The 26,920-nt window shown below is 41.9% G+C and overlaps 1 protein-coding gene and 2 long non-coding RNA genes across 4 annotated transcripts in view; 2 read left to right on the top strand and 1 right to left on the bottom strand.

The window, feature by feature from the left end:
* LOC306892874 overlaps positions 1-25,657 on the top strand; it is a 30,319-nt gene extending 4,662 nt beyond the window's left edge. Inside the window, exons 2-5 of the long non-coding RNA XR_013786512.1 lie at positions 17,704-17,876; positions 21,380-21,498; positions 21,575-24,416; positions 24,454-25,657. This is a non-coding gene — a long non-coding RNA (uncharacterized lncRNA). The remainder of the gene's footprint in view (positions 1-17,703; positions 17,877-21,379; positions 21,499-21,574; positions 24,417-24,453) is intronic.
* LOC306892873 lies at positions 4,652-12,284 on the top strand. Its single transcript, XR_013786511.1, has 5 exons — positions 4,652-4,710; positions 6,411-6,583; positions 11,503-11,599; positions 11,675-11,944; positions 12,177-12,284. It is a non-coding gene; the product is annotated as an uncharacterized lncRNA (long non-coding RNA).
* Positions 21,535-26,920, bottom strand: part of apaf1 (apoptotic peptidase activating factor 1) — a 29,057-nt gene continuing 23,671 nt past the window's right edge. For both annotated transcript variants that reach the window (XM_079454210.1, XM_079454209.1), the window contains exon 27: positions 21,535-22,436. In XM_079454210.1, coding sequence (XP_079310336.1) covers positions 22,278-22,436 — 159 coding nt within the window. In that variant the 3' untranslated portion in view covers positions 21,535-22,277. The remainder of the gene's footprint in view (positions 22,437-26,920) is intronic.

The raw sequence follows: 26,920 nt of genomic DNA, 5'->3' as shown, positions 1-26,920 counted from the left end.
CTACCTCTCTTTCTGGCCCTGTCCCTCTTTCTCTTTCTCTTTCTCCGGCCCTTCACTCTCCCCACCTTCTGTCTGGCCCTGTCTCTAGTCTCTCTGCCTACCTCTCTTTCGGCCCTGTCTCTGCCTACCTCTTTTTCTGGCCCTGTCTCTCTGCCTACCTCTCTTTCTGGCCCTGTCCCTTTCTCTCTGCCTACCTCTTTTTCTGGCCCTGTCTCTCTGCCTACCTCTCTTTCTGGCCCTGTCTCTCTGCCTACCTCTCTTTCTCTTCCTCCGGCCCTTCACTCTCCCCACCTTCTGTCTGGCCCTGTCTCTTTGCCTACCTCTCTTTCTGGCCCTGTCCCGCTTTCTCTTTCCCTACCTCTATCTACCTCTCTGCCTTTCCATGTTCCTCTGCCCTGTCTCTTTCTCTCTCCCTACCTGTCCCTCTGCCTGTCTGGCCCTGTCTCTTTCTCTACCTGTCTCTGTCCCTCTGACTCTCTACCTATAACCCTCCACATTGTCTTCTCTCTACCTCTCAACTTACCTCTCTTGTTACTCCAGCTCCTTGTCATCAGTCTCCTCCTCTTGCTTCTGCTCCACCCTCCAGCGTACATGTGCAGGGTAGCCACCAGGCTTTGAACACTGGACCTTCTGGTCTAGTGTTAGTGCTCATACCACTGAGCCACTGAGTCCTGCACATGTCTGACAATTCTCTTGGTAATTTTATCGTTTGTTTTCATCCGTTGCTGCATAAGAAAGCTCTTTATCAGAACCTCCAGTGTTCTTGCGGAAGGTCTACCACCAGGCTTTGAACACTGGACCTTCTGAGCTGTTGTTAGCGCTCATACCACTGAGCCACTGAGTCCTGCAAATGTCTGACAATTCTCTTGGTAATTTTATCGTTTGTTTTCATCCGTTGCTGCATAAGAAAGCTCTTTATCAGAACCTCCAGTGTTCTTGCGGAAGGTCTACCACCAGGCTTTGAACACTGGACCTTCTGAGCTGTTGTTAGCGCTCATACCACTGAGCCACTGAGTCCTGCACATGTCTGACAGTTCTCTTGGTAATTGTATCTTTTGTTTTCTTCGTTGCTGCATAAGAAAGCTCTTCATCACAACGTCCTGTGTTCTTTCGGCAGGTCAACTACAGGGCTTTGAACACAGGACCTTCTGGTCTAGTGTTAGTGCTCATACCACTGAGCCACTGAGCCCTGCACATGTCTGACAATTCTCTTGGTAATTTTATCGTTTGTTTTCTTCGTTGCTGCATAAGAAAGCTCTTTATCACAACCTCCTGTGTTCTTGCGGAAGGTCTACCACCAGGCTTTGAACACTGGACCTTCTGAGCTGGTGTTAGTGCTCACACCACTGAGCCACTGTGTCCTGCACATGTCTGACAGTTCTCTTGGTAATTGTATCTTTTGTTTTCTTCGTTGCCGCATAAGAAAGCTCTTCATCACACCGTCCTGTGTTCTTTCGGCAGGTCAACTACAGGGCTTTGAACACAGGACCTTTTGGTCTAGTGTTAGTGCTCATACCACTATCTTTTGTTTTCTACGTTGCTGCATAAGAAAGCTCTTTCTCAATCCCTCATGTGTTCTTGGGGAAGGTTCCAGAAAGCCCTTTACATTTTAAGACTCATTTTAGCTTTTTCATTCCAGGAAGAGTCTTAATGTCTAAATGTTTTTTATTTCTGTTGCAATTATGCATATACTATACATCTTATAAAATGTTTAAAATATGTTCAGTTTAAGTGCGTTTGTTGAAATGTTGGTTCATTTAAGAAATGCAGGACTTTATTTTCTATTTATTTGAATTCTGAAAAATAATGTATATTTGCCATTAAACGTCTATACAAACTGAACAGTTATTGATTATTTATATATGAATAATGAACATCAAGTAAGAAATTTAATTCTGACAAAATAAAGTATATTTTACATTGAAAGTAATAGTTTGTGTCCACTGCCCAGGTGTTTGTTTCAAAATGAACAGATATTGATTATGTAGATATTATGAACACTACCCAAATATTACATCTAGCACAATGCAAATAATAATAACTACATAAAAATTATAGTTCATGCATTTTGAGATATTGTACATAAATCACCTAAATCCATGCGAAAATAAGAACATAAGCTACAAAAACAGTTGGGAGCGCGATCTGCGCTAAACCATATATGGTTCCTTCATTTCCGGCCTGAGACTGGTGGTCTGGATCGTGTGTCCTGAAACGTGTGGTGTTGCAGGCCTCTCCGTGCACGTCCGTTAGACAAGAAAAATACCTTTTCGTATACTGATACTTACCTGTTATGTTAGGTCCCACGAGTCATTTTTGATGTATCACCGTTTTTCTTGAGTTACGATTAACGCAACGTTAAGTGTCAGAGAAAAAATGCGAATGTAAATAACTCATTAAACATTTACTGTAACACACACAACGTGACATTTGTCAAATAAAGCTCGGTTCTTCAAGTACATAAACAAAACATACTTTCTGTAAACTGTTAAACTGGCAAACTGTGCCTGCGTCGTAAGTTCTGTCACTACTTCGTGATGGCACGCGTCTGCGGTCCGTTATGACGTGCGCCCATGAAACATTGTTTTTGATGCGCGAGCGTGTACATTGTCGTTTAACAATTATTTCTCAACACTATAAACGTCTTTATAAACGATCAAAGTTTGTGGAGTAGAACATGATGCTGCACAGCAAGGCTGAAACTCACAGGTGTGGTGAATGCTGTAATTGCTGTTGCCATGGTTATCGTAACGTCTCTTGATTGGCTGACACGAGCACACAGCACAAATCATCTGACAATGAAACAGAAGACAGGTTCGTATTTAAGGATTTATGGTTATTAATAATAATAATAATAGTAATAGTGAAAAATAGTTAATTTCAATTATTTTTATGGTCTCAACACTTGAGTGACTCAATGCTGTACATTGTTCTGTCCAGAAGGCTAATAGATGTTTTGAAATGTGTCAAAACATGTCATAGAAATCCCTTTCCACACTTAAAATGTAAAAAAAAATTGTCACCTTGGAAATATAAGGTTCTATCTTCATTCTGAGCAGTTTTAAGATACTGAGCCTCAAGTTTACATTTCAAGTACATTTAATGTAAAAAACTAATATGGAGAGCAAGTAAAGAACCCTTAGGGTGCATTTTCATTCTTCAAATCTTCTAAAATCGTGTTTTCATCTGGGTTTAGGGTTAGATTCAGATTTCACTTAAATTGTAAGGAATAGGTCCTAAAGTTCAAACATATTTTAATATAAACTTCAGAGCCTAATTTCAGAGGATGTCCGATGGCACAGATGCTTTTTCTTATGAACTCTAAGTCTCTTTCAAACTTAAAATGATTATTATAAATAAATAATATGAACCTTCTAGTTCTAAAAAAGAATCACAGTCTGCTTATAATTAGAAGCTTCTCTCGGAAGCCATTCATTGAATGTGTCATATGGCGCGAATATGTGTTTTTCTGTCTTTGGTGTTATAAGTTGCCCATGCATGTATTAGACATTTAAACTTAAAGTGTCGGAACAAAAGAAGCATTCTATCTAAAAGCGAATGCTCACCCAGACCTGCCTGAAATGCCTCATGTAACCACACCCCCACAAATCTGCGTCAGTTCGTGGTTTGATTTGACTAAGACCGCACAAATGTATACGCAAGAACCTGATGTTCCAAATATGGTAAGAGGAGTTACATTTCTGTCACACGCATGCAGTTTTTGACCAATCACTACGGTTAACAATTATAGCACACCTCGCTTTTCAGATGGATGAGCTTGGTATAAAATTCAAGTACCCCAGAGTGCAGTTTGGACGATGGGGCGGTACGACACACTTCAACTTGCATTGGTTCATTAGAAGTGTGACGCTTTGGACAAGTTGAATGAGGAAGAAGACAACAGCGACAATTATAGAACCAACGATAATATATGGAATGTTTCATTTAGTATAAATGTCAACAATAAAGCAATTTTGGGGTTCCTAGCAAACATTAAAGAAAGTCATACGCACGAATACAAACAGTGTTCTGGTTACATCAAAAAGCTACCGCATAGAAAGTGATATTCGAGCAGTGTGGATATAGGCCTACTGTATGTATTTAGAAAAAATAAGTTTGTGTCAGAAAACCTGATAGGGATCGTTTATTGCACATGTTATGGTAAAGGCTGTTCTTCATCCGGGAATCTGCACTTGACAGCAACTTCTATGCCTAGACACACAGCTCAATACTTAATGATACACAAATAAAGAGATGCAGAATCGAAATAGTTTAGTCGTTTATTATATTACTTGCGCTTTACATAATTGGCAACACTGATATTGCAGGATAAGTTGTTCATACTGTACATGCATAGTTAACAGGATTTATGTGTTCTTGTGGCTCAGTGGTAGATGGGAACAAGGGAACACACACATTGGTAAAAACGTACAGCTTGGACGCTATGGATTCTGCTAATGCATAAATGTAAATAATGTACATGTTTACGGTTTTAACACATATAAATAGGCATAGCATAGGGTCACAATGTTGTCAATAAATGTAATAAGCTGTAAAAGCTTTACACCGATAAGCGCTTTCTGATCATGAACCAATGAAAAGTGAAGTGGGCGGGAAATGTGTTGCCCCGCCCCATCGTCCAGACTGCACTCTGGGTCTAGTCCACGTGTTTCAGAGAGGCGGAGCAAAGAGGAGATACAAACATGCAAGGTATGTGGACAACACAGCATAATGAACCTTGAATCGTGTGTAAACACTGCATTACATCTCAAACAAACGATAATATTCGTTTTAGCCGTGTCATATGACCCCTTTAAAGCAAGTGTATAATAGTAAATAAACGCGGTTCGTTAGTGCCACATGCTAAACGTCAGTCAGTCACGAATTGACACATCCTCTGTCATACACACAAGAGAAGTGGTTTTGGCAATATTACTGTATTTGTCTCGATCAGCGCATGTGCTAACAAACTGCATATTTACAGAAGTATGATCATGTTGTTAAGTCTAAACAGTGACAGGTTTTGGGAAAAGTTTTATCGTGTATCTCCGATGTGTGCGCTCTCTAACTGGACCGGGTGCTGCAGCTCTCTCGCGGGGTTCCGCTTTTTTTGTTCCGATGACATCACGTTATTATATTTACTTATAACCTTTCAAATCGATTTATTTTTAATTGTGAATCGTTGTTGAATCGAACAAACATGTAGTCGTGCTGTTAATCGCCTCTGCTGGCACTGGCATTAGAGGTGAAAAGAAAGAGCAGGCTTTGGAAGAATGCCCAGCATCAGAAACCTAGAGGCCATGACAACATTGGCTGTTGAGGAGGTAAAGCCCCTTTCTCATCAGCTTTTGACCAATGATGAGAGAGGATAAAAAAGCGTGAAGAACTGTCAGATCTATCAGTGTTACCAGATGTTTGTGTCCACGTCAGGTACACTTGGGTCCTTGCTTTAGTTTGAAGTTCAGTGAGATGCATCAAATTTCATAATGTTAGGTCCATAATCTAAAATAGCATAAGACAGATGTATCCTCATTGTTATGATAATAACAGCAATTTGATTGAATTATAGAAAAAGCAAAACTCTTGCTTAAAGGGATAATTCATGCAAAAATGAAAACTCATTTACTCACCTTCAAACAATGCAAGTTGTCTAGGGCCCCTGAAACCCTTGATTTGAGTACCGAATCAAAAACACTAATGTAAACAGATTTGATGTAGACGCAGATTGTTCTGTCAAAAACTTTACAGGAATCATTTGGAAATTTCCTTTTTAATACTTAATTTATTTAATTACTGTGTGACATACTCGGACATCATGCAGTGCGCAGGTGATGATGTTTGATGGTGCGTCTTTACATATGGCCATGGCTTCAAAACGAAGCTATGCGTCTGTAGCGGAAAGAAACGGCAATAACGTGAAGCAAAAGAACAAGAAGGCGTATTTGTACTATTTCAAAGTCAGATTTATATATAAATTCAGTATTTGTCTGCTGGCATACAGGTGGTTTGACTGTTTGATAAACCTGTCACTGTGTCAGAAAGGATCCAGTTTGCCAAACACCCCACTGCAAAACCCAGTCACGAATAAAATAAATGGAATTCATGTTGGCCATCCCACTGAGGAATGCGTATTTCTAATCCCCAGAGTTATAATTTTTTTAATGAATATTAGAATCTGTTTTGTCTAGCCATCTATTGACACAAATGACTGAAATTTTCGCCACTAAATCAATGCAGTGCCATCTGCAGCTTTCATCTGGTGTCTGTATAATAAATTTGAGTGCTTTTTAACAATTCTTATGAAGGTATTAAGAAAAATATTAAATGCTGACTCCAGTGGCTCAGAGGTATGAGAAGTGGCACTGAAGCCTGACTTGTTTGAGTGTTCTGACATTTCTTATGTGTTGCAGGAGACCTGCACTGGGCCTAGATCAAGAGACCAGGGTGTTGACCTGCATGCGAATGGTGGTAAAGAGTGGAGGAGGAGCCTGAGCCAAGGAGTTGTTGCAGCACCAAGAGGAGGAGCCTGACACCAGAGAGGAGGAGGCTGACACCAGGGAGGAGGAGCAGCACTTTGGAGGAGGTAAGTATAGTCAATAGGTGTGTTTGACTTCATGCGGCTTCGCAAGAACCGATTGGCAGATGACATCACATTACCGCAAGAGAGGTTTTTTAATTTCTCTCGCGGTACTGATATCTCGTCCGCTGATTGGTTCGAGCGGCGCCGCATGAAGAATGGAGGGGGGTGGTCCGGTAAAATATTTTTTTAGGGTCATTATTATTTTTTTTCGCAAACAATATTGAGATTTGCCGCATAACCCCCTGTTTACACATTCCGGCATCTCGGGGAGACACACGCTCCGGTGTTTCCCCCCTTCTATGGGTACCCTTTTATGGAGTACGTACTTCACACATGGGTGAGCCACCCTGCATGTTACGGATTACGGTGAAGATGTGCAGGTTAGCCATCTGGCCTTGAACCCTGAACCTTCTGGTTCAGGGTCTGTGCTCATACCCTATGAGCCACTGAGACCTGCACACTTGAGACAGTTCTCCAGGCGTGTTCGTCTTGCGCTTTACGTTTTAGAGACATGGGGAAAATGCAGAAGAATGCAAACTCTTAACAACCTGGCCTTGAACCCTGAACGACCCTGTCCTCTGTCAGGGCTCTTACCACTGAGCCACTGTGACCTGCACACTTGAGACAGTTCTCCAGGCGTGTTCGTCTTGCGCTTTACGTTTTAGAGACATGGGGAAAATGCAGAAGAATGCAAACTCTTAACAACCTGGCCTTGAACCCTGAACGACCCTGTCCTCTGTCAGGGCTCTTACCACTGAGCCACTGTGACCTGCACACTTGAGACAGTTCTCCAGGCGTGTTCGTCTTGCGCTTTACGTTTTAGAGACATGGGGAAAATGCAGAAGAATGCAAACTCTTAACAACCTGGCCTTGAACCCTGAACGACCCTGTCCTCTGTCAGTGCTCTTACCACTGAGCCACTGTGACCTGCACACTTGAGACAGTTCTCCAGGCGTGTTCGTCTTGCGCTTTACGTTTTAGAGACATGGGGAAAATGCAGAAGAATGCAACTCTTAACAACCTGGCCTCGAACCCTGAACCACCTGATCCTCTGTCAGTGCTCTTACCACTGAGCCACTGAGACCTGCACATTTGAGACAGTTCTCCAGGCGTGTTCGTCTTGCGCTTTACGTTTTAGATACATGGGGAAAATGAAGAGGCATGCAACCTCTTAACAAGCTGGCCTTGAACCCTGAACCACCTTATCCTCTGTCAGTGCTCTTACCACTGAGCCACTGTGACCTGCACACTTGAGACAGTTCTCCAGGCGTGTTCGTCTTGCGCTTTACGTTTTAGAGACATGGGGAAAATGCAGAAGCATGCAACCTCTTAACAACCTGGCCTTGAACCCTGAACCACCTAGTCCTCTGTCAGTGCTCTTACCACTGAGCCACTGTGACCTGCACTCTTTAGACAGTTCTCCAGGCGTGTTCGTCTTGCGCTTTACGTTTTAGATACATGGGGAAAATGAAGAGGCATGCAACCTCTTAACAACCTGGCCTTGAACCCTGAACCACCTGGTCCTCTGTCAGTGCTCTTACCACTGAGCCACTGTGACCTGCACACTTGAGACAGTTCTCCAGGCGTGTTCGTCTTGCGCTTTACGCTTTAGAGACATGGTGAAAATGTAGAACCATGCAAACTCTTAACAACCTGGCCTTGAACCCCGAACCACCTGGTCCTCTGTCAGTGCTCTTACCACTGAGCCACTCGGATCTGCACACTTGAAACAGTTCTCCAGGCGTGTTCGTCTTGCGCTTTACGCTTTAGAGACATGGTGAAAATGTAGAACCATGCAAACTCTTAACAACCTGGCCTTGAACCCCGAACCACCTGGTCCTCTGTCAGTGCTCTTACCACTGAGCCACTCGGATCTGCACACTTGAGACAGTTCTCCAGGCGTGTTCGTCTTGCGCTTTACGTTTTAGAGACATGGGGAAAATGCAGAAGAATGCAAACTCTTAACAACCTGGCCTTGAACCCTGAACGACCCTGTCCTCTGTCAGGGCTCTTACCACTGAGCCACTGTGACCTGCACACTTGAGACAGTTCTCCAGGCGTGTTCGTCTTGCGCTTTACGTTTTAGAGACATGGGGAAAATGCAGAAGAATGCAACTCTTAACAACCTGGCCTTGAACCCTGAACCACCTGATCCTCTGTCAGTGCTCTTACCACTGAGCCACTGAGACCTGCACATTTGAGACAGTTCTCCAGGCGTGTTCGTCTTGCGCTTTACGTTTTAGATACATGGGGAAAATGAAGAGGCATGCAACCTCTTAACAAGCTGGCCTTGAACCCTGAACCACCTTATCCTCTGTCAGTGCTCTTACCACTGAGCCACTGTGACCTGCACACTTGAGACAGTTCTCCAGGCGTGTTCGTCTTGCGCTTTACGTTTTAGAGACATGGGGAAAATGCAGAAGCATGCAACCTCTTAACAACCTGGCCTTGAACCCTGAACCACCTAGTCCTCTGTCAGTGCTCTTACCACTGAGCCACTGTGACCTGCACTCTTTAGACAGTTCTCCAGGCGTGTTCGTCTTGCGCTTTACGTTTTAGATACATGGGGAAAATGAAGAGGCATGCAACCTCTTAACAACCTGGCCTTGAACCCTGAACCACCTGGTCCTCTGTCAGTGCTCTTACCACTGAGCCACTGGGATCTGCACACTTGAGACCTGCACGTCTTGTGCTTTACGTTTTAGATACATGGGGTAAATTCCGAATGGAAGCTCTAGGATTTGAACATGAACTTTCATGGACAAAGCATGAGAGTTCTACCACTAAGCCATTGCGGCATTGGAACGTCGACATACAAATCCCTGCATTGTCTCATATTCCTAAAGAACCTTAAATGTATAAAGATAAAATTACCAAGAGAATTGTGAAACATGTGCAGGACTCAGTGGCTCAGTGGTATGAGCACTAACACTAGACCAGAAGGTCCAGTGTTCAAAGCCTGGAGGCTACCCTGCACATGTATGCTGGAGGGTGGAGCAGAAACAAGAGGAGGAGCCTGATGACAAGAAGGTAGAGTATCAAGACAGGGCCAGGTAGTTAGGGAGAGAGAAGAGAAGGAGGGGAAAAAGACAGGGCCAGAAAGAGAGGGAGGGAGGGAGAGAGAAGAGAAGGAGGGAAAGAGACAGGGCCAGACAGAGGAGAAGGTGGAAAGCTAGAAGGAGACAGGGCCAGACTGAGAGGTAGGGAGTTAGAGAAAAGAGGAGATGGAGGGAGAGAGACAGGGCCAGAGAGGTAGGGAAAGAGAAGAGAAGGAGGGAGAGAGAAAGGGAGGGAGAGAGACAGGGCCAGACAGAGGAGAAGGTGGAAAGCTAGAAGGAGACAGGGCCAGACAGAGAGGTAGGGAGTTAGAGAAAAGAGGAGATGGAGGGAGAGAGACAGGGCCAGAGAGGTAGGGAAAGAGAAGGGAGGGAGAGAGACAGGGCTAGAGAGGTAGGGAAAGAGGAGGGAGAGAGACAGGGCCAGACAGCGGAGAAGTTGGAAAGCTAGAAGGAGACAGGGCCAGGTAGAGAAAAGAGGAGATGGAGGGAGAGACGCAGAGTGACAGAAGTAGGGAGAGAGACGGAGAGAAGGAGACAGTGCCAGGTGAAGAGGAGATGACAGTCTCTCTGCCTACCTCTCTTTCGGCCCTGTCCCTTTCTCTCTGCCTAGCTCTCTTTCTGGCCCTGTCTCTTTGCCTAGCTCTCTTTCTGGCCCTGTCTCTAGTCTCTCTGCCTACCTCTCTTTCGGCCCTGTCTCTTTGCCTAGCTCTCTTTCTGGCCCTGTCTCTAGTCTCTTTGCCTACCTCTCTTTCGGCCCTGTCTCTTTGCCTAGCTCTCTTTCTGGCCCTGTCCCTTTCTCTCTGCCCACCTCTCTTTCTGGCCCTGTCTCTCTGCCTGCCTCTCTTTCTGGCCCTGTCTCTCTTTCTCTTCCTCCGGCCCTTCACTCTCCCCACCTTCTGTCTGGCCCTGTCTCTTTCTCTCTGCCTCTTTCCCTACCCCTCCCTCTTTGTCTCTCCCTACCTTCTGTCTGGCCCTGTCTCTTTGCCTAGCTCTCTTTCTGGCCCTGCCCCTCTTTCTCTGTCTCTTCCTCACTCTCCCCACCTTCAGTCTGCCCCTGTCTCTTTCTCTCTGCTTCTTTCCCTACCCCTCTCTCTTTCTCTCTCCCTACCTTCTGTCTGGCCCTGTCTCTTTCTCTCTGCCTACCCCTCCCTCTTTCTCTCTCCCTACCCCTCCCTCTTTCTCTCTCCCTACCTTCTGTCTGGCCCTGTCTCTTTCTCTTTGCCTACCTCTCTTTCTGGCCCGTCCCGCTTTCTCTTTCCCTACCTCTATCTACCTCTATCTACCTCTCTGCCTTTCCATGTTCCTCTGCCCTGTCTCTTTCTCTCTCCCTACCTGTCCCTCTGCCTGTCTGGCCCTGTCTCTTTCTCTGTCCCTCTGACTCTCTACCTATAACCCTCCACATTGTCTTCTCTCTACCTCCCTTCTCCCTCTCAACTTACCTCTCTTGTTACTCCAGCTCCTTGTCATCAGTCTCCTCCTCTTGCTTCTGCTCCACCCTCCTCCAGCGTACATGTGCAGGGTAGCCACCAGGCTTTGAACACTGGACCTTCTGGTCTAGTGTTAGTGCTCATACCACTGAGCCACTGAGTCCTGCACATGTCTGACAATTCTCTTGGTAATTTTATCGTTTGTTTTCATTCGTTGCTGCATAAGAAAGTTCTTTATCAGAACCTCCAGTGTTCTTGCGGAAGGTCTACCACCAGGCTTTGAACACTGGACCTTCTGAGCTGTTGTTAGCGCTCATACCACTGAGCCACTGAGTCCTGCACATGTCTGACAGTTCTCTTGGTAATTGTATCTTTTGTTTTCTTCGTTACTGCATAAGAAAGCTCTTCATCACACCGTCCTGTGTTCTTTCGGCAGGTCAACTACAGGGCTTTGAACACAGGACCTTCTGAGCTGGTGTTAGTGCTCACACCACTGAGCCACTGTGTCCTGCACATGTCTGACAGTTCTCTTGGTAATTGTAACTTTTGTTTTCTTCGTTGCTGCATAAGAAAGCTCTTCATCACACCGTCCTGTGTTCTTTCGGCAGGTCAACTACAGGGCTTTGAACACAGGACCTTTTGGTCTAGTGTTAGTGCTCATACCACTATCTTTTGTTTTCTACGTTGCTGCATAAGAAAGCTCTTTCTCAATCCCTCATGTGTTCTTGGGGAAGGTTCCAGAAAGCCCTTTACATTTTAAGACTCATTTTAGCTTTTTCATTCCAGGAAGAGTCTTAATGTCTAAGTGTTTTTTATTTCTGTTGCAATTATGCATATACTATACATCTTATAAAATGTTTAAAATATGTTCAGTTTAAGTGCGTTTGTTGAAATGTTGGTTCATTTAAGAAATGCAGGACTTAATTTTCTATTTATTTGAATTCTGAAAAATAATGTATATCTGCCATTAAACGAAGCCCTTTACATTTTAAGACTCATTTTAGCTTTTTCATTCCAGGAAGAGTCTTAATGTCTAAGTGTTTTTATTTCTGTTGCAATTATGCATATACTATACATCTTATAAAATGTTTAAAATATGTTCAGTTTAAGTGCGTTTGTTGAAATGTTGGTTCATTTAAGAAATGCAGGACTTTATTTTCTATTTATTTGAATTCTGAAAAATAATGTATATTTGCCATTAAACGTCTATACAAACTGAACAGTTATTTATTATTTATATATGAATAATGAACATCAAGTAAGAAATTTAATTCTGACAAAATAAAGTATATTTTACATTGAAAGTAATAGTTTGTGTCCACTGCCCAGGTGTTTGTTTCAAAATGAACAGATATTGATTATGTAGATATTATGAACACTACCCAAATATTACATCTAGCACAATGCAAATAATAATAACTACATAAAAATTATAGTTCATGCATTTTGAGATATTGTACATAAATCACCTAAATCCATGCGAAAATAAGAACATAAGCTACAAAAACAGTTGGGAGCGCGATCTGCGCTAAACCATATATGGTTCGCCTTCATTTCCGGCCTGAGACTGGTGGTCTGGATCGTGTGTCCTGAAACGTGTGGTGTTGCAGGCCTCTCCGTGCACGTCCGTTAGACAAGAAAAATACCTTTTCGTATACTGATACTTACCTGTTATGTTAGGTCCCACGAGTCATTTTTGATGGATCACCGTTTTTCTTGAGTTACGATTAACGCAACGTTAAGTGTCAGAGAAAAAATGCGAATGTAAATAACTCATTAAACATTTACTGTAACACACACAACGTGACATTTGTCAAATAAAGCTCGGTTCTTCAAGTACATAAACAAAACATACTTTCTGTAAACTGTTAAACTGGCAAACTGTGCCTGCGTCGTAAGTTCTGTCACTACTTCGTGATGGCACGCGTCTGCGGTCCGTTATGACGTGCGCCCATGAAACATTGTTTTTTGATGCGCGAGCGTGTACATTGTCGTTTAACAATTATTTCTCAACACTATAAACGTCTTTAAAAACGATCAAAGTTTGTGGAGTAGAACATGATGCTGCACAGCGAGGCTGAAAGTCACAGGTGTGGTGAATGCTGTAATTGCTGTTGCCATGGTTATCGTAACGTCTCTTGATTGGCTGACACGAGCACAAATCATCTGACAATGAAAGCTCAAGGCAGGTTCGTATTTAAGGATTTATGGTTATTAATAATAATAATAGTAATAGTGAAAAATAGTTAATTTCAATTATTTTTATGGTCTCAACACTTGAGTGACTCAATGCTGTACATTGTTCTGTCCAGAAGGCTAATAGATGTTTTGAAATGTGTCAAAACATGTCATAGAAATCCCTTTCCACACTTAAAATGTAAAAAAATTGTCACCTTGGAAATATAAGGTTCTATCTTCATTCTGAGCAGTTTTAAGATACTGAGCCTCAAGTTTACATTTCAAGTACATTTAATGTAAAAAACTAATATGGAGAGCAAGTAAAGAACCCTTAGGGTGCATTTTCATTCTTCAAATCTTCTAAAATCGTGTTTTCATCTGGGTTTAGGTTCAGATTCAGATTTCACTTAAATTGTAAGGAATAGGTCCTAAAGTTCAAACATATTTTAATATAAACTTCAAAGCCTAATTTCAGAGGATGTCCGATGGAACAGATGCTTTTGCTTATGAACTCTAAGTCTCTTTCAAACTTAAAATGATTATTATAAATAAATAATGTGAACCTTCTAGTTCTAAAAAAGAATCACAGTCTGCTTATAATTAGAAGCTTCTCTCGGAAGCCATTCATTGAATGTGTCATATGGCGCGAATATGTGTTTTTCTGTCTTTGGTGTTATAAGTTGCCCATGCATGTATTAGACATTTAAACTTAAAGTGTCGGAACAAAAGAAGCATTCTATCTAAAAGCGAATGCTCACCCAGACCTGCCTGAAATGCCTCATGTAACCACACCCCCACAAATCTGCGTCAGTTCGTGGTTTGATTTGACTAAGACCGCACAAATGTATACGCAAGAACCTGATGTTCCAAATATGGTAAGAGGAGTTACATTTCTGTCACACGCATGCAGTTTTCGACCAATCACTACGCACTGGTTAACAATTATAGCACACCTCGCTTTTCAGATGGATGAGCTTGGTATAAAATTCAAGTACCCCAGAGTGCAGTTTGGACGATGGGGCGGTACGACACACTTCAACTTGCATTGGTTCATTAGAAGTGTGATGCTTTGGACAAGTTGAATGAGGAAGAAGACAACAGCGACAATTATAGAACCAACGATAATATATGGAATGTTTCATTTAGTATAAATGTCAACAATAAAGCAATTTTGGGGTTCCTAGCAAACATTAAAGAAAGTCATACGCACGAATACAAACAGTGTTCTGGTTACATCAAAAAGCTACCGCATAGAAAGTGATATTCGAGCAGTGTGGATATGGGCCTACTGTATGTATTTAGAAAAAATAAGTTTGTGTCAGAAAACCTGATAGGGATCGTTTATTGCACATGTTGTGGTAAAGGCTGTTCTTCATCCGGGAATCTGCACTTGACAGCAACTTCTATGCCTAGACACACAGCTCAATACTTAATGATACACAAATAAAAGAGATGCAGAATCGAAATAGTTTAGTCGTTTATTATATTACTTGCGCTTTACATAATTGACAACACTGATATTGCAAGATAAGTTGTTCATACTGTACATGCATAGTTAACAGGATTTATGTGTTCTTGTGGCTCAGTGGTAGATGGGAACAAGGGAACACACACATTGGTAAAAACGTACAGCTTGGACGCTATGGATTCTGCTAATGCATAAATGTAAATAATGTACATGTTTACGGTTTTAACACATATAAATAGGCATAGCATAGGGTCACAATGTTGTCAATAAATGTAATAAGCTGTAAAAGCTTTACACCGATAAGCTCTTTCTGATCATGAACCAATGAAAAGTGAAGTGGGCGGGAAATGTGTTGCCCCGCCCCATCGTCCAGACTGCTCTCTGGGTCTAGTCCACGTGTTTCAGAGAGGCGGAGCAAAGAGGAGATACAAACATGCAAGGTATGTGGACAACACAGCATAATGAACCTTGAATCGTGTGTAAACACTGCATTACATCTCAAACAAACGATAATATTCGTTTTAGCCGTGTCATATGACCCCTTTAAAGCAAGTGTATAATAGTAAATAAACGCGGTTCGTTAGTGCCACATGCTAAACGTCAGTCAGTCACGAATTGACACATCCTCTGTCATACACACAAGAGAAGTGGTTTTGGCAATATTACTGTATTTGTCTCGATCAGCGCATGTGCTAACAAACTGCATATTTACAGAAGTATGATCATGTTGTTAAGTCTAAACAGTGACAGGTTTTGGGAAAAGTTTTATCGTGTATCTCCGATGTGTGCGCTCTCTAACTGGACCGGGTGCTGCAGCTCTCTCGCGCGGTTCCGCTTTTTTGTTCCGATGACATCACGTTATTATATTTACTTATAACCTTTCAAATCGATTTATTTTTAATTGTGAATCGTTGTTGAATCGAACAAACATGTAGTCGTGCTGTTAATCGCCTCTGCTGGCACTGGCATTAGAGGTGAAAAGAAAGAGCAGGCTTTGGAAGAATGCCCAGCATCAGAAACCTAGAGGCCATGACAACATTGGCTGTTGAGGAGGTAAAGCCCCTTTCTCATCAGCTTTTGACCAATGATGAGAGAGGATAAAAAAGCGTGAAGAACTGTCAGATCTATCAGTGTTACCAGATGTTTGTGTCCACGTCAGGTACGCGTGGGTCTGCTTTAGTTTGAAGTTCAGTGAGATGCATAAAATTTCATAATGGGTGACGTAAAACCTGTTACCATGCAAGGTACTTCGTGACTATCAGCATAAAATGAGGCCTTTGTAGGAGCTCTCATAAAAGCTGCAGAATTTTGCAGGCCCGCTTGCCTGGTGGTGTCATAAATAACGTGGTTATTTATCAAAACAATAATTATTTTAATTAGATAATTTGATTTTATATACAAATTTAAAGGTGTAGTTCACCCAAAAACCAAAATTATGTCATCATTTTCTCGCCTATTTGACATATTAAACCCGTATGACTTTCTTTCTTCTGCAGAACAAACAATATATTTTGAAGCATGTTGGAAAATCAAAAGTTTTGGTTGAGCTATCCCTTTAAGAGCAGCATTCCGTCCATGCGCGTTACCTTGCCAAGAGGGCTACAGCAGAAAATACTGCCGGCACTCTGACCTGTGGCTTTGGCATCTGCTCTCTCTCTTTCTCTCATACCCACACGCCTGGACCTGAGCCACTCGACCTGACGAGAGTGAGCCATTAAGTCACCTCCCTCAGAGAGACCGGCTGACAGGAACCATGCTTAGGCCAAGGTTCAGAAAGAGGCAGGAGAGAACAGATGATGGCTGCACAGCTGACTCAGACAAAATAAAAGCTAGAGGGACAGGTGTATTGGGATGACACTGGGGCTCTGGGCGGTCTGGGCAAGGCCAAGGTCGGAAGTCGCTTCACTCGGGACCTTAAAGACATTTGCAAGATGTAAACACTATTCCAGAGGCACTTCCGGTTTCATTTATTTGTGTAATTAAGGTTATTTTTTAAATCGTATATATATATATATATATATATATATATATATATACACACATATATATAATTAAAGTTGAAACCTTTTTGTTTACATTTTAAAAGTGGTTAATAATAATTTAAATATATCGTTGGTTGTAATGTGTTGTAATAAGTTGGTACGTATTGTCAGATATATGTGTGTAATTAGGATTTTCAAACTTTAAACTAGACAAACAAAACATTTTGAACATTTATCTTCTGTTGTGGTACTATTGATTTCATATTTACATGGCCTAAATAGCAGTAGAAGCAAAACAAACAACGGTTAGTTTAATTTAAATTTATATCTATAGACTATTTGTAAATGTAAACAATGCTTGTTCAGTTTTGACTCAAATAATGGTAAAACTAAATTCAAGCAAGAGAACATTTTGAATTGGATAAATTAATCTAGAAGATGTTATGAAATATGTGAAAACGAAGGGTAAAAAAACTAAAGCAGGAAGTGCTTCTGGACCAGCACTGTTGAAGTCTTCTTTCACAACATCAGTTTGACGCCATCCGGTAATCCGGTGGTTCTCAACCCGCGAGATACATTTTCGTATGGAAATAGTGGAGGACATAACGCGATCATAAACTGAACTTAATATAACTGTCACTGTGGCAGAAAGGATCCACTTTGCCAAACACCCCACCTCCAAACCCATTAACAAATAAAAATAAATAACATTTATGAAATGTATTGTCAGACATCCCACTGAGGTCAAAACATAGGGAAATACGTATAATTATTTTTTAAATGACTATTAGAATCTGTTTTGTTCCTGCCAAAAAAGTTACTAAACAAATCAATGCAGTGCTGTCGCAAGTGAAGCTTTCATCTGTATCATAAGTTTGAGGGCTCTTTAACATGTCTTATGAAGGTATTGAGAAAAATATGAAATGCTGACTCCAGTGGCTCAGAGGTATGAGAAGTGGCACTGAAGCCTGACTTGTTTGAGCGTTCTGACATTTCTTATGTGTTGCAGGAGACCTGCAATGGCCCTAGATCAAGAGCCCAGGGTTTTGACCTGCATGCGAATGGTGGTAAAGAGTGGAGGAGGAGCCTGAGCCAAGGAGTTGTTGCAGCACCAAGAGGAGGAGACTGACCCCAGAGAGGAGGAGCCTGACACCAGGGAGGAGGAGCAGCACCTTGGAGGAGGTAAGTATAGTCAATAGGTGTGTTTGACTTCATGCGGCTTCGCAAGAACCGATTGGCAGATGACATCACATTACCGCAAGAGAGGTTTTTTAATTTCTCCCGCGGTATTGATATGTCATCCGCTGATCGGTTCGAGCGGCGCAGCATGAAGAATGGAGGGGGGTGGTTCGGTAAAAAATTTTTTTAGGGTCATTAATTTTTTTTTTCGCAAACAATATTGAGATTTGGTGCATAACCCCCTGTTTACACATTCCGGAATCTCGGGGAGACACACGCTCCGGTGTTTCCCCCCTTCTATGGGTACCCTTTTTTGGAGTACGTACTTCACACATGGGTGAGCCACCCTGCATGTTACGGATTGCGGTGAAGATGTGCAGGTCAGCCATCTGGCCTTGAACCCTGAACCTTCTGGTTCAGGGTCTGTGCTCATACCCTATGAGCCACTGAGACCTGCACACTTGAGACAGTTCTCCAGGCGTGTTCGTCTTGCGCTTTACGTTTTAGAGACATGGTGAAAATGTAGAACCATGCAAACTCTTAACAACCTGGCCTTGAACCCCGAACCACCTGGTCCTCTGTCAGTGCTCTTACCACTGAGCCACTCGGATCTGCACACTTGAGACAGTTCTCCAGGCGTGTTCGTCTTGCGCTTTACGCTTTAGAGACATGGTGAAAATGTAGAACCATGCAAACTCTTAACAACCTGGCCTTGAACCCCGAACCACCTGGTCCTCTGTCAGTGCTCTTACCACTGAGCCACTCGGATCTGCACACTTGAGACAGTTCTCCAGGCGTGTTCGTCTTGCGCTTTACGTTTTAGAGACATGGGGAAAATGCGGAAGAATGCAAACTCTTAACAACCTGGCCTTGAACCCCGAACCACCTGGTCCTCTGTCAGTGCTCTTACCACTGAGCCACTGGGATCTGCACACCTGGGACAGTTCTCCAGGCGTGTTCGTCTTGCGCTTTACGTTTTAGAGACATGGGGAAAATGCAGAAGCATGCAACTTCTTAACAACCTGGCCTTGACCCCGAACCACCTGGTCCTCTGTCAGTGCTCTTACCACTGAGCCACTGGGATCTGCACACTTGAGACAGTTCTCCAGGCGTGTTCGTCTTGCGCTTTACGCTTTAGAGACATGGGGAAAATGCAGAAGAATGCAAACTCTTAACAACCTGGCCTTGAACCCCGAACCACCTGGTCCTCTGTCAGTGCTCTTACCACTGAGCCACTGGGATCTGCACACCTGGGACAGTTCTCCAGGCGTTTTCGTCTTGCGCTTTACGTTTTAGAGACATGGGGAAAATGCAGAAGCATGCAACTTCTTAACAACCTGGCCTTGAACCCCGAACCACCTGGTCCTCTGTCAGTGCTCTTACCACTGAGCCACTGGGATCTGCAGACTTGAGACAGTTCTCCAGGCGTGTTCGTCTTGCACTTTACGCTTTAGAGACATGGGGAAAATGCAGAAGAATGCAAACTCTTAACAACCTGGCCTTGAACCCCGAACCACATGGTCCTCTGTCAGTGCTCTTACCACTGAGCCACTGGGATCTGCACACCTGGGACAGTTCTCCAGGCGTTTTCGTCTTGCGCTTTACGCTTTAGAGACATGGGGAAAATGCAGAAGAATGCAAACTCTTAACAACCTGGTCTTGAACCCCGAACCACCTGGTCCTCTGTCAGTGCTCTTACCACTGAGCCAATGGGATCTGCACACCTGGGACAGTTCTCCAGGCGTGTTCGTCTTGTGCTTTACGTTTTAGAGACATGGGGAAAATGCAGAAGAATGCAAACTCTTAACAACCTGGCCTTGAACCCTGAACCCTCTGTCAGTGCTCTTACCACTGAGCCACTGTGACCTGCACACTTGAGACAGTTCTCCAGGCGTGTTCGTCTTGCGCTTTACGTTTTAGAGACATGGGGAAAATGCAGAAGAATGCAACTCTTAACAACCTGGCCTTGAACCCTGAACCACCTGGTCCTCCGTCAAATTTCAAGTTAGAAAGTTTTACCACTAAGCCACTGCGGCAGTGGCTCGTCGACTTTTTTTGGTAACAATCCCTTCCTTATTTAATATTCCTAAAGAACCTTAAATGTAGTGGGGGCTCGAACCACAACTTCCATGTACAATGCACGAAAGTTCTACCACTAAGCCACTGTGGCAGTGGCGTGACGCCGTAAATTTTTGGTAACAATCCCTGTTTAATATTGGTAAAAAAAACGTAAATGCTTAGGGCTTCAAATTTCAAGTTAGAAAGTTTTATTACTAAGCCACTGCGGCAGTGGCTTGTTGACTTAATTTTTTGGTAACAATCCCTTCCTTGCTCCATATTCCTAAAGAACCTTAAATGTAGGGGAGCTCGAACCACAACTTCCTTATACAATGCACGAAAATTCTACCACTAAGCCACTGTGGCAGTTGCGTGACGATGTAAATCTTTGGTAACAATCCCTGTTTAATATTGGTAAAAAAAAAAACGTAAATGCTAAGGGCTTCAAATTTCAAGTTAGAAAGTTTTACCACTAAGCCACTGCGGCAGTGGCTCGTCGACTTTTTTTTTGGTAATAATCCCTTCCTTGTTTAATATTCCTAAAGAACCTTAAATGTAGTGGGGGCTCGAACCACAACTTTCATGTGCAATGCACGGAAGTTCTACCACTAAGCCACTGTGGCAGTGGCGTGACGCCGTAATTTTTTTGTAACAATGCATGTTTAATATTGGTAAAAAAAACGTAAATGCTTAGGGCTTCAAATTTCAAGTTAGAAAGTTTTACCACTAAGCCACTGCGGCAGTGGCTCGTCGACTTTTTTTGGTAACAATCCCTTCCTTATTTAATATTCCTAAAGAACCTTAAATGTAGTGGGGGCTCGAACCACAACTTCCATGTACAATGCACGAAAGTTCTACCACTAAGCCACTGTGGCAGTGGCGTGACGCCGTAAATTTTTGGTAACAATCCCTGTTTAATATTGGTAAAAAAAACGTAAATGCTTAGGGCTTCAAATTTCAAGTTAGAAAGTTTTACCACTAAGCCACTGCGGCAGTGGCTCGTTGACTTAATTTTTTGGTAACAATCCCTTCCTTGTTTAATATTCCTAAAGAACCTTAAATGTAACAGACTTCAACCAATGATGTTAATTTTTGGTAACAATCCCTTCCTTGTTTAATATTCCTAAAGAACCTTAAATGTAACAGACTTCAACCAATGATGTTAATTTTTGGTAACAATCCCTTCCTTGTTTAATATTCCTAAAGAACCTTAAATGTTATGGGGTTCAAACCACAACTTTCATGTACAATGCACGAAAGTTCTACCACTAACCCATTTTGGCAGTAGCGTGGCGCATTATTTTGGGTAAAAATCCCTGTTTAACGTTGCAAAAAAACCATAAATGCGTTGGGATTCAAAAGTTCTACCAATAACTGACTGCAGCAGTGGTGTGGCATTGGTATTTATTTTATTTTATTACTAAAGTTACTGTTACCTCATCTCCTAGACTACCATTAACAAAGGCAGTACTGGTGGGAGACACTTTGGCATTGAGCCATGGGTGTCAGCAAGTGATCCGTGGCAAAATCTAGTGTCTGGACAAGATGATATAAGACTCCAGGAAAAGTATGTAAAAAAAGTAACCAAAAATTACACTTGCTCAGATTTCACCTGAGTATACAACAACAACTTTTATTTTCAGTGGACAGTGGACGTCACATTTCCTTACAAGCACCAAATATGGAATTACATTGATTTAAAAAGTGTTGAATAGACTGCTTGCGTTTCTTCTGTGGCACTTGCCTGTCCTACAGTGCTACATCCTGGAAGCCTGACTGCATCGAAAGCACCCGTTCAGAAAAATGCAGTCCACAGCCATTGAAAGGACATATCGTGGCACAAAGGCCTGCATTAATTTGGGAGTTGGTTTTAATGCCCCTGCATGAAACACTGGTCACAGCTTTTACAAATCCCTAATCGAACCTGAGCCTTATGCAAAACTGTTAAAAACTGTGGCACGTCACTAAGGATGTGCCTTTTTCAGATGTATTTTGAGGAATATTAAGGCGTTAAGTCATATTCAAATGCATGGGCTCAGTGAAATGCTTAGGCATTCTAAAAAAAGATGAATATACAAGGGAGGGTTTGCATTAATGTGGGTCATAGGCTACTTGTGTTCAATTACCATATCAACAAGAAACTACGATTGTCCCAGAAAGGCATTGACTGTTCATACAAGATATGAAACCCGCTCGCAAGACAGGTGATTTTCAAAAACCTCATAACGTATATGATTTAAAGTGCCTAAAAGTCCAGAAACAAAGTGAGAGAAGTTTCCTTCATTGTTCTTAAGAGCATCAAAAAGATTGTTTAAAAATGTTCCAGACACTGTGCGGGGAATTCCTTCAGGCCCTGCCTCCCTCCACTTTTCTTAACATGTAGAGGATGCCGATACTGTCGATGGTGACGAAAGTGCTGAAGTCAGATGACACGTGCATTTTCTTCAAATTGGCTCCCATTGTGTAGAACGTCTGCAGTGCCTCTCCTGTGTCCACGCTCCACCACTGCAAAAGCAAAATGTACAGGAAGCTATAGTCAAATAACAGCCTTTCGTCATTTATAGGATATTGTATTTTAAAGGAATACTGTTGGATATATCTGACACAGCTCAATAAATATGACAACATAAAACGCTCCAAAGTGTGGAATCTAGGGCTGCAGCGGTCGAATCTTTAACATATGTGTGAAAACTAAACCCATTTAGTACATGCCATTACCATATTACATTCAAAGTGCAATAAAATATAAATAAGAAACATGAATAAAAATAGAAAGAATAACTTCAACTTCAGGTTATGCATGATGCATTTTGTTTATATAATTTAGTTTTAGTTCTTTTTTTACTACTAAATAGTAATATATATGTCCACATAAAAATACTGTGGTTAACTTTTATTTTGGCAGGTTGTCGGAAGACTCTTATTTTGTAGCATGTCTGTTTCTTCACTCAAACAATAACATGTTCATGAAATAAACTCTCAGTTTAACGAACATGGAGATTATGTTCATGTGTTCATGTCCTCATACAGCGCAGACGCAGAAAAACTCACGAGCATCACGCGTGTAGCACGTTAAACTGTGCAGTTCATTCGCTCAGACACGCAGCCAGATGACATGTTTAAATAACATGATTATTCATTAAATACAAGATAAGATTTCAATCTACGTCAGAGCGTCAGCACGCCCAAGACACTGAAAATGAACTGTGAATGGTCGATTTTGAGATTGTCCCACAAGCAATTGCTTCTGTAGACCACTTAGTAGAACACTGGTCCATAAAAACTTTCGTTTTTTACACTTCACATATGTTTCAACATACTACAACCAACAAAACACTTCAATCAGATTGAAAATGTTAAAAAAATGCCTTTAGAATGTTCTTTATTTGTATCCTTCTCATCATTCACTCACCCGCAAGTTGTTGAAAGGAACAAAATACTGTTAAAAACCTGTTAACAAGGGCAAAATGAGTTTTTATACCGTACAGCTCAGTAGCACAACTGTTGTGACTTCGGCAAGCTGAAAAAATGAGGCCATCGCGCAGCTACCGGCCGTCAGTGACGATGACAACAGATGCCTTCAAACACCGAGCTTGTTTTTACAGCCTCCACAAGCATGCACGCAAACTCGGCCCCCGTCGGACTCATTAATCACGGAGCCCTATGACTGAATTATTGCATCTCATTTGCATCTAACAGGCTCGTTCAGCCGAATTTACGGCTTCACGTGGAAATCTTACCACCGACACAAAGCCAGCTGCTCTCTGTACCAACCTCCCAATAAAGAACATCCAGAGAGAGACACAAGATTGCTGCGTGCGGGTAAAGCAGATTTCCTTTTAGAAATGTTTTCTTGCATCCAAGTAATAACAATGAGAGGTCAGCACAAAAGAGTAAGCGCTACCTCTGGCCCCCCCAACACACACATACACATAATCCCACTCCATCATAACATAGCCATTCATTCATGCCCACACAGATGGTGCTGGAGACATTGAATTATATGTTATGAGATCATGTCCTGCTGCGTGTGAGGCTTGAAGATGGTGATAGAGATGCGGCCAGACGATTATTTCAGCCCAGTCATACTTGAAACAGTTCTCAACAGTGAAACCTTTTTAAAGATGATGTCATCCATTGCTGTTTATACACACTTCTAAGCAATTATACTTAAATATGAGTGACATACATCTAAAAACAAGAAAACTTACATTAGACTAAAACATTTTGTGTTATTTTTCAACCAAGCGCTGGGTCATAAAGGACAAACCTAACTGTTGGGTTGTAAATTAACCTATGCTGCGTTGTTAAAGCCATTGTTCGGTCAAATAGGAACTTATTCTGGGTTGATTTAGCCCAACGTGTGTGCCTGTGATGATAAGATGCGGTATGGCATCGTCACCGTAGTTATGTTTGATGTAGTAGTGCAACAAGTGTCAATCAATTCACATAGTTTGTATGTCATGCTGGTTATAGCATGTTACAGTAGTTTGTATGTCATGCTGGTTATAGCATGTTACAGTAAACAGTAAGGGAAACCATTTTGAACATGATTATCATAATAACTGGTTTATGAGGATGCCTGTGTTTTAGTTATTATAAAATAATGACAATACACATTCTTTTTACTTTAGCATTTATTGAGTTTGTTTGAACAGTAAGGCGGATGTATTTGGTGCTGGTTAACACCTGCTTTCTTGGGTTGTTGGCACCACTGACGCCTGCTTCAGGTTGCTGTGCGTCTTCCTAAAGGTCGGGTGCTCTCCCAGATGCAGATTTAAAGGGCCGTAAGGAACCACGTTACAATAAGTGGGGCTGCTTTTCTTCTTTTTGTTAAAATGGCTGGAGGAAAGCTGTTTCAGTGATTATTGGTTAGGAGAGTATATTACTTATATTTAAGCGTGCTATTTTCTTCCTGATTCATATTAATACAATTTTCCTCTTTTTGATTTGTATTTGATTTTAGAATGGTATGTTCCAGTGCTTAACCTGGTCTATTTAAGTCAGTCTCTCTTAGACACTCGAGAGAGAGGAGGGTGACAGTGTGTTATACCTAGTGTCGGTTTTGCTACTACAGCAGATGTTTTGTTCATAGTCAGTTTGAACAAGTGGGTACCTAGAATTCTGAATGTACAGTTATGTTATTCCTTTTTTGTGTTTATTTTTGACTCACGTTATAATTTATGGGTTTGTCACCCCAAACCTCTTCATATGCTTTAATAAAAATCCTTTTGGGAATTATCCTGTGTTTCGTCTGAGCCTTCCTACCACCTCCCTTGGCCCAGCTTTTTGACCCAATGAAAGAAACCCAGCATTTATTACAGTATTTGTATATGGTAAATAATAAAAATGTCCGCGTGCCTATCCAATCACAAGAAATTCAGATTTGAATAAGAATAAGTTCCTCCAAGGGGTCGTCTAAGACAAAAAATCCCATCTAAACCATGCACACTAAAAAAATTTACTGACGTTGTGATTCAACTTACCGATGTTACAATCTGATTCAAGTATGACTGTGAATCATCTTCCTAACCTCCTCAGGGAAAACAGTCCCATCTGAATACAACTAAAAATGATTCAGTCTTCCATCTGGCTGAACAGGAGGAAAATAAGTCGCCCCGTGCCATAGAAAGAAACTAGGTGCCTAAAGTATGAGTGCATATGGCGAATAAGATAATGTGCTGCATGCAAATGGATGCTTTGGCGCAGATGTGTCTGTTTTGATGAAATAAAGAGATAAAAATGCAATGGCATCCGCATTATTTTGTGTCAGAGCCCCCCCATCATCAACATGACGACAACAGACCAAATAAGACAGCAGATGGAAGAGTCATTTTCTGTCCATTTCCAAACACAATCAACTTCACATTTCGGAATATGCATATATGCGTAGGGTATATAAATATGTGCAAACTTAATTATATACTATGTCAAAACAGAGCAGAATGGAAGAGAAGTGCTATTATGCAACAAAGTAAAATGTCACTAGAAAAGGAACCAGACCTGCTTTAATTATTCACCAGGGTAAGGCCAAATCCGGCTTTCTCCACACTTGTTTTATATTATCCTCCCTTGGCCTCTGAGAGAGTGGACATATTGCAAAACACATTTTCTGCAACACCTGCCAATAGTAGCTACATGAACAAAGAACATTTACAGACCTTAAATCTTTATAATGCTTATTAAAGATGAGTATATTTAGAAAACATTTAAATGTTCATTAACATTTGTGGTTGTTATGTAAATATTAAAACAATAATACTAATATTTTGACTTCACGCATCCCTTTCCAACTTAACCAATAGCATGCCATTGGGGGCGGGGCTACATGTGAATAGGGATAGTTCACCCAAACAGGGAAATTCTGTGATCATTTACTCACCCTCAGGTAGTTCCAAACCTGTATACATTTTTGTGTTCTGAGGAACAAAAGGGAAGATATTTGGAAGAATGTCAGTAACCAAACTGATCTCATCCCCCATTTACTGCCATAGTAAGGAAATTAAATACTATGAGAGTCAATCGGGGATGAGATCTGTTAGGTTACTGACCTTCTTCCAAATATCTTCCTTTGTGTTTAGCAGAACACAGAAATGTATACAGGTTTGGAACAATTTGAGGGTGAGAAATGATTATGACATTATTTTTAATCTGGGTGAACTATCCCTTAAACTGTTCAGCAGATGACATCACAAGCAAGATATGGAGGCACTTGACCTTCCAGTCTATTCTTCTTATGATATCCAAATGCGTGACTGTGCCACGCATTCAAGAATCAATAATAAAGGCAGCAAAGTTTCTCAGAGTTGACAGACAGCATTATTATGTTTGTGTGGTCCGTATAAAATAAAGGGACGTAAGAAAGGCTGGGTGGGTGGGTTTGGAACGGTTGGAGGAGTAGTGGGAAAAGGGAGGGGAGAGGACCAGACCGTGATATCGTAAGAAAATGAGGGTAGAAATAGGAGAACTGGATTAAGACTGGTGAGAGA

The sequence above is a fragment of the Barbatula barbatula genome, assembly GCF_947034865.1.
Source record: "Barbatula barbatula genome assembly, chromosome: 4".
Taxonomy (NCBI): domain Eukaryota; kingdom Metazoa; phylum Chordata; class Actinopteri; order Cypriniformes; family Nemacheilidae; genus Barbatula; species Barbatula barbatula.
This window is presented reverse-complemented; position numbering and strand designations above follow the sequence as displayed.